This window comes from Mustelus asterias, chromosome 12 (assembly GCF_964213995.1).
Source record: "Mustelus asterias chromosome 12, sMusAst1.hap1.1, whole genome shotgun sequence".
NCBI classification, from domain to species: domain Eukaryota; kingdom Metazoa; phylum Chordata; class Chondrichthyes; order Carcharhiniformes; family Triakidae; genus Mustelus; species Mustelus asterias.
In genome coordinates this window covers 98492608-98511317 of record NC_135812.1, presented here as the reverse complement: position 1 = coordinate 98511317, position 18710 = coordinate 98492608, and the positions used below count along the sequence as shown (strand labels likewise).

General features: G+C 46.5%; 1 protein-coding gene and 1 long non-coding RNA gene across 3 annotated transcripts in view; one reads left to right on the top strand and one right to left on the bottom strand.

The window, feature by feature from the left end:
- tha1 (threonine aldolase 1) overlaps positions 1 to 8179 on the bottom strand; it is a 90329-nt gene extending 82150 nt beyond the window's left edge. Inside the window, exon 1 of one of the 2 annotated variants that reach the window (XM_078225685.1) lies at positions 7618 to 8179. In XM_078225685.1, the coding sequence (XP_078081811.1) occupies positions 7618 to 7819 (202 nt within the window). In that variant the 5' untranslated portion in view covers positions 7820 to 8179. The remainder of the gene's footprint in view (positions 1 to 7617) is intronic. The other variant, XM_078225686.1, reaches the window with a different exon arrangement.
- Positions 7797 to 15093, top strand: LOC144501734 (uncharacterized). Its single transcript, XR_013499182.1, has 2 exons — positions 7797 to 7858; positions 14864 to 15093. It is a non-coding gene; the product is annotated as an uncharacterized LOC144501734 (long non-coding RNA).
- The last annotated feature ends 3617 nt before the right edge of the window (positions 15094 to 18710 follow it).

Genomic DNA, 18710 nt, shown 5'->3' with positions numbered 1-18710 from the left:
TCACAGTCTCTTCACCTGGTTTTTCTTAAGGGGTGCCGAGAGCATGGTTTATTTTTCTGAATAGGAATTTGTTTAATCTTACTCAATTGGATTTTATCTCCAACAAATTTATTTCCTTCCCTCTAACCTAGCCTGGGTTCTCACCACCTCTAATTAAAATATCACTTTTCTTTAATCTGCTAATTTTGCACTTAAATTGCAGCAATCCCTATATGTTAGGTACAACAGTAAACTATAATTATACATTCATCAACGTGATACAAGTCATGAGAAATGTGGCTGCGGCAGTCCATTTATGTGATTCATCAACTGCAACATAGGCGTTATTATTATGTGTGGAAAATTGCTTATCTAAAAATACATACCATGTACTTTTACAAACAAATAATGTTCATTACTGGGTCACCAAAACACCAACAACTAGAGTATATGGAAAATAAAATGCATTATGTAATGTTTTCCTTTTTTTCTACTGCAACAATTATATAAAACAGCAATCAATTTGACGTATGTTACAAGGTGTTATAACTTCAGGTGAATTGCAAATTCTGTTAAACAGGTCAGGTCATTCAGATGTTAATCTATCTCGCCTCTATACAGCAACTTGCTGAGAAAACTCTTTTACAGCATTGTAAGGGTTCAACGAAAATGTATTTTTATCATTAACTTTCCATCATGACCACCACCAAGACTCCTGTGACTGATATTTAATGTTCTCACCCTTTGCAAAAAACAAACCCTCAGGAGAATCCTGCAAATAGTGTGATGAGTATTTTCCTTCTTTCACAAGCTCTTCCACCCCATCATCTTGCACTGTCTTTCTGAATATCAGTTCACCAACACTTGAAATATACAACCCTGGGCATTTCACAGCTCAGCACGTTGATCCAATGAACAACTGAGCTCTGCAGAGGAGGAAACCCCAGAATGTTCTGATCGTAGTTAGGGAATAAGATGGGGCAGCTCCAACACACTTCGGATATGGAAGGACAAAAAAAACTGGCCAGTTTTCATGTCCAGATTATCAGTTAATCACTGTTGAAACTCAAATGTGTGGATGCCGAGGAAGACGCAATTAAAATGAACAGCAAAGTTTATTTATAAGTGTCACAAGTAGGCTTACATTAACACTGCAATGAAGTTACTGTGAAAATCCCCTAGTCTCTACATTCGGTGCCTGTTTGGGTACACTGAGGGAGAATTTAGCACAGCCAATGCACCTAACCAGCACGCCTTTCAGACTGTGGTAGGAAACCGGAGCACCCTGAGGAAACCCACGCAGACATGGGGAGAACATGCAGACCCCGCACAGACAGTGACCCAAGCCGAGAATTGAACCCGGGTCCCTGGCGCTGTGAGGCCAGCACTATGCCACCGTGCTGCTCGCGAAACTCTTATAGTCAGCAATCCAACATAAATAATGGTAAATGACAAGAGGTAATGAAGTCGAAACCTTCAGGAGGGAATGGGAGAATGGGGCAGGAAGAGAAAGCAAGAAGTGAAAATGTGATGACAGATTGTTCACACAAGGTTCCTACCAGTTTGGGATGTGTAGCTGATTTCAGCTATCTTAGAACAATGGATGACACTCAGGCAATTGGCCAGGGAAGCATATTATGTCCATTCTTAGAATGAATATTGCAATCCTCCAGTTGATTCAATAAGTTCATCCAGTGAGTAGGTGAAACATACAGGGCAAGAAACTCACTGGTTCGATTCCCAGTCTGTAATCAGTTTGCTGATCTCAATGGGATGGCATTACAATCCAACATAGCAGCTGATGAAATTTGAATTCAGTAAAAATCTGGGAATTAAAAAGTCTAATGACCATGAAACCATTGTCGATTGCTGTAAAAACCTATCTCGTTCACTAATGTCCTTTAGGGAAGGAAATCTGCCATTCTTACCTGGTCTGACCTACATGTGACTCCAGATCCACAGTGATGTGGTTGACTCTTACATGACCTCTGAAATGGAGGGCAATTAGGAATGGGCTATAAATGCCGGCACAGCCACGGATACCCACAATTCCATGAACGAATAGAAAAAAATGAATGAAGGTCCTCACGACAGCAGAGAAAAGGAGAACACTCATTCATGAAAAGAAAAACAAGATAGAAATAATATGATATAGAGTTATTATCGGGGTGGCACGGTGGCTAGCAATGCTGCCTCACAGCACCAGGGACCCAGGTTCAATTTCGGCCTCGAGTGACCGTGTGAAGTTTGCACGTTCTCCCCATGTCTGCATGGGTTCCTTCCGGGAGCTCTGGTTTCCTCCCACAGTCCGAAGATGTGCGTATTAGGTGGATTGCTAAGTGCTAAATTGACCCTTAGTGTCAGGGGGATTAGCAGGCTAAATACGTGGGGTTATGGGAACAGGGCCTGAGTGGGATTGTTATCGGTGCAGGCTCGATGGGCTGAACGGGCTTCATCTGTACTGTAGGGATTCTATGATCTATCCTATGATCCTAAAACTACTGCAGATGAGCTCAGCACTCTGGGCTACAAAGGGGAAAAGATTGGGTTAGTCTGTACATACAACCCAGCATCCTGGCTTGTACATGTTCACACTGTGAAGCGGCATGAATGGACTTGGCTGTGATAGTCCTTCCCCGGTTTGTGCCATTACTTGCTTTCAAAGCTCAGAAATTAATAATGGCTGATTGAGAGTACCACAGCGCAACAAAGGGCGGCACGGTGGCACAGTGGTTAGCACTGCTGCCTCACAGCATCGGGGACCCAGGTTCAATTCCGACCTCGGGTCACTGTCTGTGTGGAGTTTGCACGTTCTCCCTGTGTCTGTGTGGGTTTCCTCCAGGTGCTCCGGTTTCTTCTCACAGTCCAAAGATGTGCGGGTTAGGTTGATTGGCCATGCTAAATTGACCCTAGTGTCAGGGGGATTAGCAGGTTAAATCTCTGGGGTTACAGGAATAGGGCCCAGGTGGGATTGTGGTCGGTGCAGACTCAATGTGTTGAATGGGATTCTGCACTGTAGGGATTCCATGATGAAAGAGCAGAGAAAGCAGAAAACAAAATTCAACCAAGTTTGGGTCCCAATTTCAGTCCTTTGCTCTATCAGCAGTGTGTGATTCACAGCGCTCAGAAGCACAGATCAGCATCTTCAATGCTGGCTGCGAATTAATTTGCACAATTTCCACTGAACTGTCACCTCACTGTGTGATCTTACCCTGGCAGTAAATAACCACAAGCAGATGTATAATTGTGTATTCTTAGAGCTCCAGCTAACTCTGGTGGTTTGTGCATAGTTATCACCATTGGAGCTTTTCTTCCCCCACACAAAATGTTTCAAACATTGGTTTTTAAGAGGAATTACATCTACTAACCACCCCATCTCCATCCCCAAGCAAACACACAAGGTCAATCAGTTCATAAACCTTGGGGGGAGCTTGCTGTGGAGTTGGGAACCTTTTCACAGGTAAGTTTAAAAGATCTTGCCAATGATCGCTCATATTCCCTCCAACACACTGATGAGATAGATACATTTCTAATTTTTAAAATGGGATAAAGGGATATGGGGAACAGGTGGGGAGGTGGATTTGAGACCAGGGAGAGATCAGCCATGATCTGATTGAATGGCGGAGCAGGCTCGAAGGGCTGAATTTGCCGACTTCTGCTCTTAATTCCTATGTTCCCATGTCATCCAGACTCAAAGCATTGGCATGGTCCTCTCTCCCCAGATATTGTCAGACCTGCTGAGATTTTGCAGCATTTTCTGTTTTTGAGTCAAATTCAAATATCCACAACATTTTGCTTTTCTTTTACCATGCCTCTTCTATCCTTCCAGTATCCACTATGTACAAAACCAATGAGTCTGGCAAATCTTTGAAATGGTCCTAAAACTGACAAAATAAGCAAACATGCTTACAAAATCTTGGGGAGAAAAACACTCATCTTACAATTTTATAAATGTGTCATTAAAACACAGCTGTTCATAGAGTCAATAAAAAAGCTTTAATCCATTCAATGTCTCTTGATCTTGCCCAAATAAACAAACAGGCATCGAAGAAAAACCTGAAAATGCTGGAAAATCTCAATCTCAACAGGTCTAACAGCATTTGTGGAGAGAGAAAACAGAGCTGACGTTTCGAGTCTGGACAACAATTAGTGTTTGGAGTCTGGGTGACAGAGTTAGTGTTTGGAGTCTGGGTGAGAGAGTTACTGTTTGGTGTCTGGGTGACAGAGTTAGCGTTTCCAGTCTGGGTGACGAGTTAGCTTTCAAGTCTGGGTGACAAAGTTAGCGCTTTGAGTCTGGGTGACAGAGTTAGCGTTTGGAGTCTGAGTGACAGAGTTGGTGTTTCCAGTCTGGACGACAGAGTTAGTGTTTCCAGTCTGGATGACAAAGTTAGTGTTTCCAGTCTGGACGACAGAGTTAGTGTTTCCAGTCTGGGTGACAGAGTTAGCGTTTGGAGTCTGGGTGACAGAGTTAGTGTTTCCAGTCTGGGTGACAGAATTAGCGTTTGGAGTCTGGGTGACAGAATTAGTGTTTGGAGTCTGGGTGACAGAGTTAGTGTTTCCAGTCTGGGTGACAGAGTTAGCTTTCACGTCTGGGTGACAAAGTTAGTGTTTCCAGTCTGGGCGACAGAGTTAGTGTTTCCAGTCTGGGTGACAGAGTTAGTGTTTCCAGTCTGGGTGACAGAATTAGTGTTTGGAGTCTGGATGACAGTGTTAGTGTTTCCAGTCTGGGTGACAGAGTTAGTGTTTCCAGTCTGGGTGACAGAGTTAGTGTTTCCAGTCTGGACGACTGCTAGTGTTTGGAGTCTGGGTGACAGAGTTAGTGTTTCCAGTCTGGGCGACAGAGTTAGTGTTTCCAGTCTGGGTGACAGAGTTAGTGTTTCCAATCGGGGTGACAGAATTAGTGTTTGGAGTCTGGATGACAGAATTAGTGCTTCCAGTCTGGGTGACAGAGTTAGTTTTTCGAGTCAGGGTGACAGAGTTATTGTTTTGAGTCTGGGTGAGAGAGTTAGTGTTTGGAGTCTGGGTGACAGAGTTAGTGTTTCCAGTCTGGGTGATAGAGTCAGTGTTTGGTGTCTGGGTGACAGAGTTAGTGTTTCCAGTCTGGGTGATAGAGTCAGTGTTTGGAGTCTGGGTGACAGAGTTAGCTTTCAAGTTTGGGTGACAAAGTTAGCGCTTTGAGTCTGGGTGACAGAGTTAGCGTTTGGAGTCTGGGTGACAGAGTTAGTTTTTCGAGTCTGGGTGACAGAGTTAGTGTTTCCAGTCTGGGTGACAGAATTAGTGTTTGGAGTCTGGGTGACAGAGTTAGCGCTTTGAGTCTGGGTGACAGAGCTAGCGTTTGGAGTCTGGGTGAAAGAGTTAGAGTTTCCAGTCTGGGTGACAGAGTTAGTGTTTCCAGTCTGGGTGACAAATTTGGCGTTTGAAGTCTGGGTGAGAGAGTTACTGTTTGGTGTCTGGGTGACAGAGTTAGCGTTTCCAGTCTGGGTGACAAATTTGGCGTTTGAAGTCTGGGTGACAGAGTTAGTTTTTCGAGTCAGGGTGACAGAGTTATTGTTTCGAGTCTGGGTGATAGAGTCAGTGTTTGGAGTCTGGGTGACAGAGTTAGCGCTTTGAGTCTGGGTGACAGAGTTAGCGTTTGGAGTCTGGGTGAAAGAGTTAGAGTTTCCAGTCTGGGTGACAGAGTTAGCATTTGAAGTCTGGGTGAAAGAGTTAGTGCTTCAAGTCTGGGTGACAGAGTCAGTTTTTCGAGTCTGGGTGACAGAGTTAGTATTTCCAGTCTGGGCGACAGAATTAGTGTTTCCAGTCTGGGCAACAGAATTAGTGTTTCCAGTCTGGGCAACAGAATTAGTGTTTCCAGTCTGGGCAACAGAATTAGTGTTTCCAGTCTGGGCAACAGAATTAGTGTTTCCAGTCTGGGCAACAGAATTAGTGTTTCCAGTCTGGGTGACAGTGTTAGTGTTTCCAGTCTGGGTGACAGAGTTAGTGTTTCCAGTCTGGGTGACAGAGTTAGTGTTTCCAGTCTGGGTGACAGAGTTAGTGTTTGGAGTCTGGGTGACAGAATTAGTGTTTCCAGTCTGGGTGACAGAATTAGTGTTTCCAGTCTGGGTGACAAAGTTAGTGTTTGGAGTCTGGGTGACAGAGGTAGTGTTTGGAGTCTGGGTGACAGAGTTAGCTCTATTCTCTATCCACAGATGCTTTCTGACCTGGTGAGATTTCCCAGTATTTTCTGTCTTCGTTTCAGACTGCAGCACCGCAGTATTTTGTTTCAATCGAGGAATTGAAAACCCTCCGTGGCTCTGTGAGAGCTCCCTCTGAGCCGCAGTTCCTATCACCCCATAGACACCACCTCCCTGTCACCCCATAGGCACCCCCTCCCTGTCACCCTGTAGACACCCTCTCCCTGTCACCCGATACACCCTCTCCCTGTTACCCGATGGACACCCTCTCCCTGTCACTCTGTAGACACCCTCTCCCTGTCACCCGATACACCCTCTCCCTGTTACCCGATGGACACCCTCCCCCTCTCACCCTATAGACACCCTCTCCCTGTCACCCTATAGACACCCTCTCCCTGTCACCCGATACACCCTCTCCCTGTCACCCTATGGACACCCTCTCCCTGTCACCCTATAGACACCCTCTCCCTGTCACCCTATAGACACCCTCTCCCCGTCACCCTATTGACACCCTCTCCCCGTCACCCTATAGACACCCTCTCCCTGTCACCCTATTGACACCCTCTCCCCGTCACCCTATAGACACCCTCTCCCTGTCACCCGATACACCCTCTCCCTGTCACCCTATGGACACCCTCTCCCTGTCACCCTATAGACACCCTCTCCCTGTCACCCGATACACCCTCTCCCTGTCACCCTATGGACACCCTCTCCCTGTCACCCTATAGACACCCTCTCCCTGTCACCCTATAGACACCCTCTCCCCGTCACCCTATAGACACCCTCTCCCTGTCACCCGATACACCCTCCCCCTCTCACCCTATAGACACCCTCTCCCTGTCACCCTATAGACACCCTCTCCCTGTCACCCGATACACCCTCTCCCTGTCACCCTATGGACACCCTCTCCCTGTCACCCTATAGACACCCTCTCCCTGTCACCCTATAGACACCCTCTCCCCGTCACCCTATTGACACCCTCTCCCCGTCACCCTATAGACACCCTCTCCCTGTCACCCTATTGACACCCTCTCCCCGTCACCCTATAGACACCCTCTCCCTGTCACCCGATACACCCTCTCCCTGTCACCCTATGGACACCCTCTCCCTGTCACCCTATAGACACCCTCTCCCTGTCACCCTATTGACACCCTCTCCCCGTCACCCTATAGACACCCTCTCCCTGTCACCCTATGGACACCCTCTCCCTGTCACCCTATGGACACCCTCTCCCTGTCACCCTATGGACACCCTCTCCCTGTCACCCTATAGACACCCTCTCCCTGTCACCCTATTGACACCCTCTCCCCGTCACCCTATAGACACCCTCTCCCTGTCACCCTATGGTCACCCTATAGACACCCTCTCCCTGTCACCCTATGGACACCCTCTCCCTGTCACCCTATGGACACCATCTCCCTCACAGCCTCATCCTACCACTCCCTCCCTCCTCTCTCTCTCTTACCGTTCACGGTCGGATCTTCTCCATAAACATCATCCCCGAGCGGTGCCGCCGCCATGGCCGCTCTCATCGCGGGCCCGGGGCGGCTCACGGTGTCGCTCCGCAGATCCACGATGCGCAGCGGCCGTCCGGGCGCGGGGTACCGGCGCTGCCCGAGGCCTAGGCCCAGGCCCGGGCGGAGCCGCCTCAGTGACAGGGAGAGCATCGCGGTGAGGGCGCAGCCTGGGAGAGGCCGAGGCTCCGGGTGGGAGTCTGTGCGGAGCGGGGAGGCGCGGGGCCTGAGCCGGGAGCCTGTGCGGGCGGAGGCCGGGTCCGGGGGTCTGTCCCGGGTGGAGGCCCGGGGCCGAGCCGGGGCTTTGCCTGATCCTCCGGGCCGGGGGTGTGTGTCTGTGTCTCAGTCACCTGGCCGGGAGTCCGAGTCGGTTCAATGATTAACCGCAGTCCCCCCTCCCCCCGGGCTCACTGGGAATCCAGGTAAATAAATCTAAACCTATTTATTCCTCTCTGACAGGAATAATCCTCAATCCAGCTCCTGCTTCCTCCAAATACAATCACATTCAAACCTGATGATTTTGGAAAAGTTTTTGTTTTGAGAACAATATATTTTATTGGTAAAATATCTGAAAGAACATTACAAACATTTCAAACTGTCTGTCACACACACTGCAGTAAATATTCAGATTTCTACATACATCACATTGCATGTCCTAAAGAACATCACAAAATGGTCATTACAAATTACCAGCCTCCCATCCATTGACTCTGTCTACACTTCCCGCTGCCTGGGGTAAAGCAGCCAGCTTAATTAAAGACCCCATGCACCCCGGACATTCTCTCTTCCACCTTCTTCCGTCGGGAAAAAGATACAAAAGTCTGAGGACACGTACCAACCGACTCAAGAACAGCTTCTTCCCTGCTGCCGTCAGACTTTTGAATGGACCTACCTTGCATTAAGTTGATCTTTCTCTACACCCTAGCTATGACTATAACACTACATTCTGCACTCTCGTTTCCTTCTCTATGAATGGTATGCTTTGCGTGCAAGAAACAGTACCTTTCATTGTATGTTAATACATATGACAATAATAAATCAAATCAAAATGGTACAAAGGTATTTAGATTGTGTACATGGATCAAGGTGCACTCTGAGATGCTTCAATGCAGTCAAAGAAATGTTCCAGACATTTGATTTTTGATTTGATTTGATTTATTATTGTCACATGTATTAGTATACAGTGAAAAGTATTGTTTCTTGCACGCTATACAAACAAAGCATACCATTCATAGAGAAGGAAAGGAGACGGGGCAGAATATAGTGTTACAGTCATAGCTAGGGTGTGGAGAAAGATCAACTTAGTGCGAAGTGGGTCCATTCAAAAGTCTGATTTCACAATGGTCATTACAAATAGTACAAAGGTATTGAAGTTGTCTACATGGATCAAGGTGCACTCTAAGATGTTTGAAAGAGGCTGGGTAAAGCCGGGGGGATCAAAGACTAGGGACCTGAGTTTGACGTATTGGGATATAGGTCGCAAACGGAGAATAACAAGGTGTGAGTGATTTAGGTGAACAGGTCTTGTTGGTGGTAGGCATAGGAACACAGGCAAATTCAGCCCTTCGCGCGTGCTCCGCCATTCAATCAAATCATGGCTGATCTCTCCCTGATCTCAAATCCACCTCTCCATCTGTTTCCCGTATCCCCTTTTTAAAATTAGAAATATATCTATCTCCATTCTCAGAAACCATTCAACGATTCAGACTCCACCGCGCTATGGGGCAGCGAGTTCCACAAATTCACCACCCTCTGCGAGAAGTCGTTCCTCCTCATCTCAGTGTTAAATGCTGGAGTTTTGGGTAAACATGAGTTTGTGGAGAAATGAAGTCAGACTTAGCAGCGGAAACAAAATGGAATTGGGAGCAGCTAACTGCAAAGATAGTTTAAGGCAATTGACTGGAAAAATGCAGATGGGGGAGACTAAAATAACTGAAGCTGCTGTGATTTTCTGGGTACCAGCCCAGACTTGTTTTTATGAACTTTTTGGAATACTTATTGAATTCTTTGCTAATCCACTGCGATTTATAGGATCACACATGACCTCTCCACCTGAGCTTTTCCAGCCTTCTTTCGTACAAACCCATGCCACATGGCCCTCACTCATTCCATGAAAAGTTAATTATTGTTACTGGAAGTTTCTCTAGAATGGCATCTCCTTGACTTATTATTTTAACAAGCTTGTCGAGGTTATTTCAAGGTCGGAAAAGAACAGCAGGCAATAACTGGATTTCCTTTTATGTAATTTTTAAAAATATTGTTCAGCCAGGATTTGTTTTATTTGCAGTGTAACATTTGGCACATGATGAAACAAAACGTTTATATAACATATCTAGTCAACATTGAGGCAAAATATAACATGGCTCAAACAGAGCAAACGAGAAATGTTTTTCAATAGAATAGAGGACATTTTGTCCTCTATTTAATTTAAAATGAAAAGTTAGTTGTCAATCTCTCATCTGATCACCCAAAATCAACTTGTATTTATATAGTGCTTTATCCTAGTAAAACATCCCAAGGCACTTCAAAGAAACGTCAAAGAAACTTGCAACAGTGCCACATAACGGGATGTTAGGTCAGTTGACCAAAAGTTTAGGTTTTAAGGATTGTTTTAAGAGAGATTTTTTACACAGAGGGTGGTGGGTGCCTGGAACTCGCTGCTGGGGGAGGTAGTGGCAGCAGATGCAATAGTGACTTTTAAGGGGCGTCTTGACAAATACATGAATAGGATGGGAATGGAGGGATATGGTCCCCGGAAGGGTAGGGGGGTTTTAGTTAAGTCAGGCAGCATGGTTGGTGCAGGCTTGGAGGACTGAAGGGCCTGTTCCTGTGCTGTAATTTTCCTTGTTCTTCGTTCGAGAGGCAGAGAGGTTTAGGAAGGGAATTCTAAGGCATTGTAGTCTTGGCAGCTGCAGGTACAACCACCAACGATGAAGTAATTAAAAACAGAAAATTCTGGAAAATCTCAGCAGGTCTGACAGCATCTGTGGAGAGAGAACAGAGCCAATGTTTCATCTGGATGACTTTGTCAGAGCTCATGACGAAGAGTCATCCAGAGTTGTAACATTAGCTCTGTTCTCTCTCCACAGATGTCAAACCTGCTGAGGTTTTCCAGAATTTCCTGTTTATGTTGCAGATTCCAGTAATTTGCCTTTATTTTATTTGATTGAAATCAGAGTTCCTCAAGACCAGGATAGGAGTGGTGCAGTTATCTTGAGTGGTTGCAGGGCTGGAGGAGGTTACAGATACTGGAGGAGGCAGGGGAGGGTGTTGATGATGTGAGGCCACTGTGAGATTTGAAAACAAGGATGAAAATTTAAAATTGAGGGCCATTACCTTCGAATTTCTGGAATGCTGTACTCTACTATCTCTTCCCCCTCTCCCTCTAAAGTCCCAAGGTAAGAGTTGCACAACAATGACCCAGGAAGATCAAACTCCTGTGGGACTCTACATTCAGAACCATCCAATTTATTTATTTATTTATTTAAAAAATATACTTTATTCATAAAAAAAACCTCTCAAATAAGACATTGCAAACGACAGATCCAAAAGTTACAAACAGTGCAAGAAATGAATCATTTTTACAGTACAATACAGTGCTTATTTACAAAACATTACATTCATTACATTTCATTACTTAAAACTATGTACATCATCAGAGTTGACTGTGTGCCGTTATTTTTCAGACTGACACACAGTTACGCAGGCCGAGGGTATTCTGCAGTTACCCGGCCCTCGGTCTGCCTCGGTTGAGACGCTTTACACGGTGGCCTTTCCCCATTGTGCCTTTGCGGCGGCTGCCCCAAGCTTGAGCGCGTCCCTGAGCACGTAGTCCTGGACCTTGGAATGTGCCAGTCTGCAACACTCGAGGACAATTCTTTCAGTTGGAAGATCAGCAAGTTTCGGGCGGACCAAAGCACGTCCTTCACCGAGTTGATGACCCTCCAGCAGCAGTTGATATTTGTCTCGGTGTGCGTCCCCGGAAACAGCCCGTAGAGCACAGAGTCCTGCGTCACCGAGCTGCTCGGGACGAACCGCGACAAATACGACAGCATCTCACTCCAGACCTTCTTTGCAAAGGCACATTCCACAAGGAGGTGTGCGACCGTCTCATCACCCGGGCAGCGTGCGGTGAGGTTGAGCCCTCAGGCGTGCATAAAGGATCTGACGGGGAGTGCCCTTCTCACCACCAGCCAAGCCAGGTCTTGGTGCTTGTTTGTGAGTTCTGGTGATGAGGCATTCTGCCAGATGACACTGACCGTCTGCTCAGGGAACCATCCGACAGGATCTGCCATCTCCTTTTCTCTCAGAGCCTCAAGGACATTACGTGCTGACCACTGCTTGATAGCCATGTGGTCAAAGGTGTGTTTCCGGAAGAATTTCTCCACAAAGGACAGGTGCTGCGGTACGGTCCAACTACTTGGAGCGTTCCGTGGCAATGTGGCCAGACCCATCCTCCGCAACACTTGGGACAGGTAGAACCTCAAAAAATAGTGGCACTTGTTAGTGTACTGAGGATCTACACACAGCTTGATGCAGCCGCACACAAAGGTGGCCATCAGGATGAGGGCGGCGTTGGGAACGTTTTTCCCTCCGTTCTCTGGAGATTTGTGCATCGCCTCCCTCCGGACACGATCCATCTTTGATCTCCAGATAAATTTGAAGATGGCCCGGGTCACTGCTGATGCGCAGGATTTGGGAAGAGGCCACACCTGCGCCACGTACAACAACACGGACAGTACCTCGCATTGGATCACAAGGTTTTTCCCAGTGATGGAGAGGAAGCGTTGCTCCCACAATCCCAATTTTTGTCTGGCTTTGGCGATGCGCTCCTCCCAGTTTTTGGCGCATGCCCCTGCCGTTCCAAACCATATCCCCAGCACCTTGAGGTAGTCTGCCTTGACGGTGAACGGGACAAAGGACGTGTCAGGCCAGTTCCCAAAGAACATGGCCTCACTCTTACCCTGGTTGACTTTGGCCCCCGAGGCCAGCTCGAACTGCTCACAGACTCGGAGAAGCCTGCGAACAGACGAGGGGTCCGAGCAGAAGACAGCCACGTCATCCATGTAGAGGGAGGCTTTGACTTGCGTCCCTCCGCTGCCTGGGATTGTAACCCCTTTGATGCCTGGGTCGCTTCTGAGGGCCTCAGCAAAGGGTTCAATGCAACACACTAAAAGGACGGAGGAGAGAGGGCAGCCCTGTCTGACTCCAGACCTGATCTGAAACATATCTGATTCCCACCCATTGATTGAAACTGCGCTACTGATGTCTGTGTAGAGCAGTTGGATCCAATTGCGGATTCCCTCCCCAAAGCCCATTTTGGAGAGCACATCCATCATGTCGCTGTGCGATATTCTGTCAAACGCCTTCTCCTGGTCTAGACTGATGAGGCAGGTGTCCACCCGCCTGTCCTGCACGTAGGCGATCATATCCCTGAGTAGCGCGAGGCTATCAGAGATCTTCCTGCCGGGTACAGCACAGGTTTGATCAGGATGGATCACTGACCCCAGAGCAGACTTGACCCGGTTGGCGATGACCTTGGCCAGAATTTTATAATCCACGTTCAATAGTGAAATGGGTCTCCAATTCCTAATTTTACCCTTCTGGAGGGACTCGACGGCCTTTGTCAGCTCATCCAGAGCTACCGGTCTGTCCAGGCTCTCCCGCTCGCCGTCGTCCAAGACTTGCGTGATAGATGACAGGAAAGACTGGGAGGCCGTGCTGTCTGTTGGCTTCAGGTCATACAGTCCGGCATAGAAGGATTTGCAAATCCTCAGAATGTCAGACTGCGATGACCTTACAGAGCCATCTTCTTCCTTCAGTCTTCTGATCACAGAGGATTCTCTGTGCACCTTCTGGAAGAAGAAGCGCGAGCACGTTTCGTCCTGCTCCACGGAGCGGACCCTGGACCGGAAGATAACCTTGGAGGCCTCCGAGGCAAAGAGCGAGGCTTGCTGGCTCTTCACCTCCCGGAGATCCTCCTTGACACCCACCCCCATCGACTGCAGTTGGTGTAGCTCCTGCATGCTTTTCTGGAGTCGGGACATTTCCCCCCGTCTCTCCCTGGCCTTTTGAACCCCTTTGCGGATAAAGAACCTCTTGATGTTGCCCTTGATGGTTTCCCACCAGAGCGATGGAGACTCGAAGAAGGGTTTCACGGTTCTCCAACCGTGGTAAACCCTTTTGAGTTCCTCGAGGTTCTCTGGGGTCAACAGTTCTACATTTAGCTTCCAGGATCCCCTGCCCACTTTCTGGTTTTCCTCCAGCTGACAGTCTGCCAGCAGGAGGCAGTGGTCAGAGAAGAACACCGGCTTGACGTCGGTGGACCTGACCGTGAGCGCACGGGATGCAAACATGAAATTGATCCTGGAGCAGACAGACCCGTCTGGCCGCGACCACGTGTATCTACGCTGCCCTCCGTCTGCTGGATTGCTGAAGACGTCGAGCAGCTTGGCATCTTTGACTGTTTCCAGCAGGGCTCTGGACGTAGCGTCCAGTTTGCTTTCAGCCCTGTTGGATTGGCCGGCCTTGTCAATAATACAGAACCATCCAATACTCCAATTTAAATTGCAGCCTTTGGATGACTCTACTGGTCTAACAGGAATAATTAGAAGAATTGAAACTGCTTCTCACTTCTTGTTGTGTATTGGAGATGTTCCTGATACACAGGACAGACTTTGGTTAAAAAATGTACAGTATTATTAATGCTGTGTGATCTCTTCCATTGCTGCTTCTTCTCTGTTCCCGCGCTAAGTCTATTACATCATGTCTAGCACAAACATTAATACAGCAGAGCCAATAGGAATCAATACAAATACATAACGTTTCCTCTCCTTAAATGCCCCACAAACAAGTTCAAAACAAGTTCAACATGAATAATAGTCAATAAGACACTATTAATAAGTCAGATGTTCTGGAGGTTGTTGCTCTCAGTACAGTTAACAGCGAATTTCTGGCATCTTCTTCACACTGAAGTCATCGGTAGTTGGTTTAACTGGCGTTGGTGTAGGAACTAGAGTTTTTCACCGTGTCTGAACAGAAGATGAGGTGTTGCTTTCCACAATGGTGTCTGGTAGAGTAGGGGTTGCAGGAAGGTTCAAGTCAGGATTTTGTAAGTCTGATCCTGGATTTTCAACAGCCTCCAGATTTGGCATATCTGTTCTTCCAGCCAATAACTGGTCTGCATGTCTCCTCCAGGTAATGTCATCTCTGGTCCAGACAGTGTGAGAGACAAGTCCAGTCTGCACAAGAATGGTGGCAAGAACCCATTTCTCCCCTGTGGAGAAGTTCTGAGCCAAAAGATGCATGAGGTGCATTGACCTGAACAGATGCCGGACTGTGGCGACTTGGGGAATTTCACAGTAACTTCATTGCAGTGCTTGTGTAAACCTTACTTATGACAAATAAATAAACTTTAAAAATCTCCCTGTCCTTGGTGGAAAACTCTGTGTTTCTCCTTGCCTTCCTGCCATTCCACTTGTGCTTGCTGTTGCTATCGCACAATCTCCCTGGTATTTGGAAGTTTCAAGAGAGCAAATGCAGAACACAGTGATCTTTTTATCATGAGTAAGGCAGGAGAGGTCTTGGTTCGGTATTCTGGTGAACCAGTCGGAATCTGTTAGGTGTTTGTTCAGTGAACTTTGTTCCTTGGTTGCTTTCAAGGTGTGTTTCATGGTTTGGACAAAGCGTTCTGCTAGTTCATTAGTAGCAGGATGATACATTGCAGAAGTAATGTGTTGAATATCGTTTTCTTGAGAAAGTTCTCAAATTCCTGCAAGACAAATTGAGGGTCATTGTCGCTTACCAGCTGTTCAGGAAATCCAAAGCGACCAAATACCTCTAGTTTCTCATAATCTTCTCAGATGAGGTAGATGTCATCACAGCGACATTTGGCTATTTTGGGTGAACATCAACCATTACTAAAAACATATGGTGTGGTGATGCCTGTGTTAGACTGGGATAGGCACAGTAAGAAGTCTCACAACACCAGGTTAAGGTCCAACAGGTTTATTTGGAATCACGAACTTTCGAAGCACTGCCCCTTCATCAGGTGAATGGAGAATTAGGTTCACAAACAGGGCATATATAGACACAGACTTAATTACAAGATAATGGTTGGAATGCGAATCTTAACAGGTAATCAAGTCTTTACAGGTACAGACTAGTACAAGTCGGAACATGGTCAGCAGAGTTTGAATGCTATGGTCACAGCGGGTACAAAGTGGGAGGCCGAGCAGGAATGCATTGGAATAATCCAGTCTAGATGTAACAAAGAGAAGGATGAGGCTTTCAGCAGTGGATGAGCTGAAGTGAGGGTGGAGTCAGATGATGTTCTACAGGTGGAAATAAACAGTCTGTGTGATGGCGCAGATGAGAGGCTGGAAGCTCAACTTAGGATCAAATCCAGCATCAAGTTCACTTGGCAAGTATTCTGAACTGTGAGGAGGATAGTGATAGACTTCAAGAGGACACAGACAGACTGGTGGAATGGACAGACACATGGTAGATGAAATTTGATGCAGGGAAGTGTGAAGTGATACATATTGGTGGGAAGAATGAGGAAAGGTAATATCAGATAAATATCTTTAAAAGGAAGTTCTGTGCTCTAGAATGTTCTTGGGCTAATTTTAGAACAAATGCTCACAGGGTCACTGCCAACTAACTTCAACATCACAGATTTGAGTGGTAATACTTTTCATTTTTTATCACCATTAGATCATTTTATTCCATGCATTTTTATCTCCACAATGACCACTTACAATTTATAGAATGTCTTAGAAATAGTAGAATCCCTACAGCGCAGAAGGAGGCCATTCGGCCCATCGAGCCCATCCCGGCCCTATTCCCGTAACCTCACATATTTACCCTGCTAATCCCCCTGACATTAGAGTCAATTTAGCACGGCCAATCAACCTAACCCACACATCTTTGGACTGTGGGAGGAAACCGGAGCACCTGGAGGAAACCCACACAGACACGTGGAGAATGTGCAAACTCCACACAGACAGTGACCCGAGGCCAGAATTGAACCCCGGTCTCTGGCACTGTGAGGCGGCAATGCTAACCACTGTGCCACCGTGCCGCCCTTTAAACCCGGAGCACCCAGAGGAATAAATTCTATTTCTTTTTAATTTTTATTTATTTTATTTATTCGTGTCACAAGTAGGCTTACATTAACACTGCAATGTAGTTATTGTGAAAAACCCCGAGTCGCCACACTCTGGCGCCTGTTCGGGTACACTGAGGGAGAATTTAGCATGGCCAATCAACCTAACCAGCACGTCATTTGTACTGTGGGAGGAAACTGGAGCACCCAGAGGAAACCCACACAGACAGGGGGAGAACGTGCAGACTCCATTCAGACAGTCACCCCAAGCCGGGAATTGAACTCGGGTCCTTGACGCTGTGAGGCAGCAGTGTTAACCACTGTGCCACCCAGCAACTTCTACTGGGGGTGCAGGAACAGAAACACCTTGGGGTTTGTGCACACATTGACAGGGCGGATTTGGAAAGTGGTTAATTAGGCTCACAAAAGTGTTATAAATAGAAGCATAAGATTACAAAAGCAAGGAAGGTATGATGAAATTTTATAAAACGATGGTTCTGCCTCAGCTGGCATATTGTGTCCAATGGAGGAAACTACATTTTAGGAAGGATGTGGAGACTTCAGAGAGGATGCAGAAAAGTTCCATAAGAAGGCCTCATTCTGTGCTGGAACAGAAAAAAATGGAATTCTGACCTTTATAGCCAAGTGCCAGATTGCATTCACCTCAGAGCCAACTACTGTTTCCCAAAAAAAATGACTGGAGTTAGGCTGTTCCAGTCAGAATGAATGGAGAGGGTTATTTCTCTCTGTTACCCAATATGGATGTATCAAGAGCAGCTGTGAATCAGTCTGATTCAGATTTACCCAGATTTCAAGTGGTCAATGTAGAGATAAAAGTGTGTGGAATAAAATGACCTAATGGTGATAAAACAAATGAAAAGCATTGCCGCCCAAATTTGTGACGTTGAGGTTAGTTGGCAGTAACACTGGGAGCATCTGTTCAGAAATTGGCCCAAGGGCATTCTTGCGCACAGAACTTCCTTTTAAAGATATTTGTCAAAATATAAAAATTTCAGAGAAATTAATTTTCTTTCCCGCTTTTAAGATGTACGTTCGCAACAGGCATTCTCTTTTATGTTCTCAGACAAACCACAAACCATGATTCAGACATTGTTCTTGTTGAACAGGAAAACTTGGCCCTCCTGCAAAGAAAAATGGAGGGGGGGGGGCTTCCTGTTGATTTTTAAACCTTAATCTCAGATGTTTTCCTCTTGCTCCGTGCCAAAAATCATCCACAGGACTGAGCCATTAACTTCAATAAACCTTAGTGTAGTATCCTGCAAAGACAGATGACCAGGAAGTAGATTAACATATGAATGGTTTATTATGATAAGTAACTATGTACAGAGAGTGATGTAAAGCTACCTCTAGACACAACTCTAGACTTCTAACTGCAAGGATAACCCGCGCTCAGTTCCAGGATTCACACTCTGGCCCACTTGGTCAAATGGGTCACATGACCCTCTGAGAGCTTGCCCCTTAAAGGGGCATGCTGTCACATCTTTCCCCTTTAAGTTCCCGGTTAACACATTTCAATAACAATTGAACTAGTTGCAATATTATATCACAAATGAATCTCAAACTTATTGCCTTATAAGTTAAGTTGGTCAGGGGTCTTCCTGATCCTCTGGGAATGTTGTCATTCACTGGCAGGTACTCCGGAAGTTGAGGTAACTTTGGTTTGAACCTCAATGGGTTGACTCTCAAACATGACTTTGGGTAGCTTGCTGCTGCATTACTTTCATCCAGAACAATATCAGTGACAGACACACTAGGGGCAGACCGACTAGGCTCTCTCTGCCAGCCATTCAGTGTGTGATTCACTCCCCCTCAAATGATCCAGGTGTTTCTTTACCCTTTCTCCTTGGACAAGAGTTTTATATGACACTGGGCTTGTCCTGGCTATCACCATTCCTTGGATCCACTTCGGACCAGCAC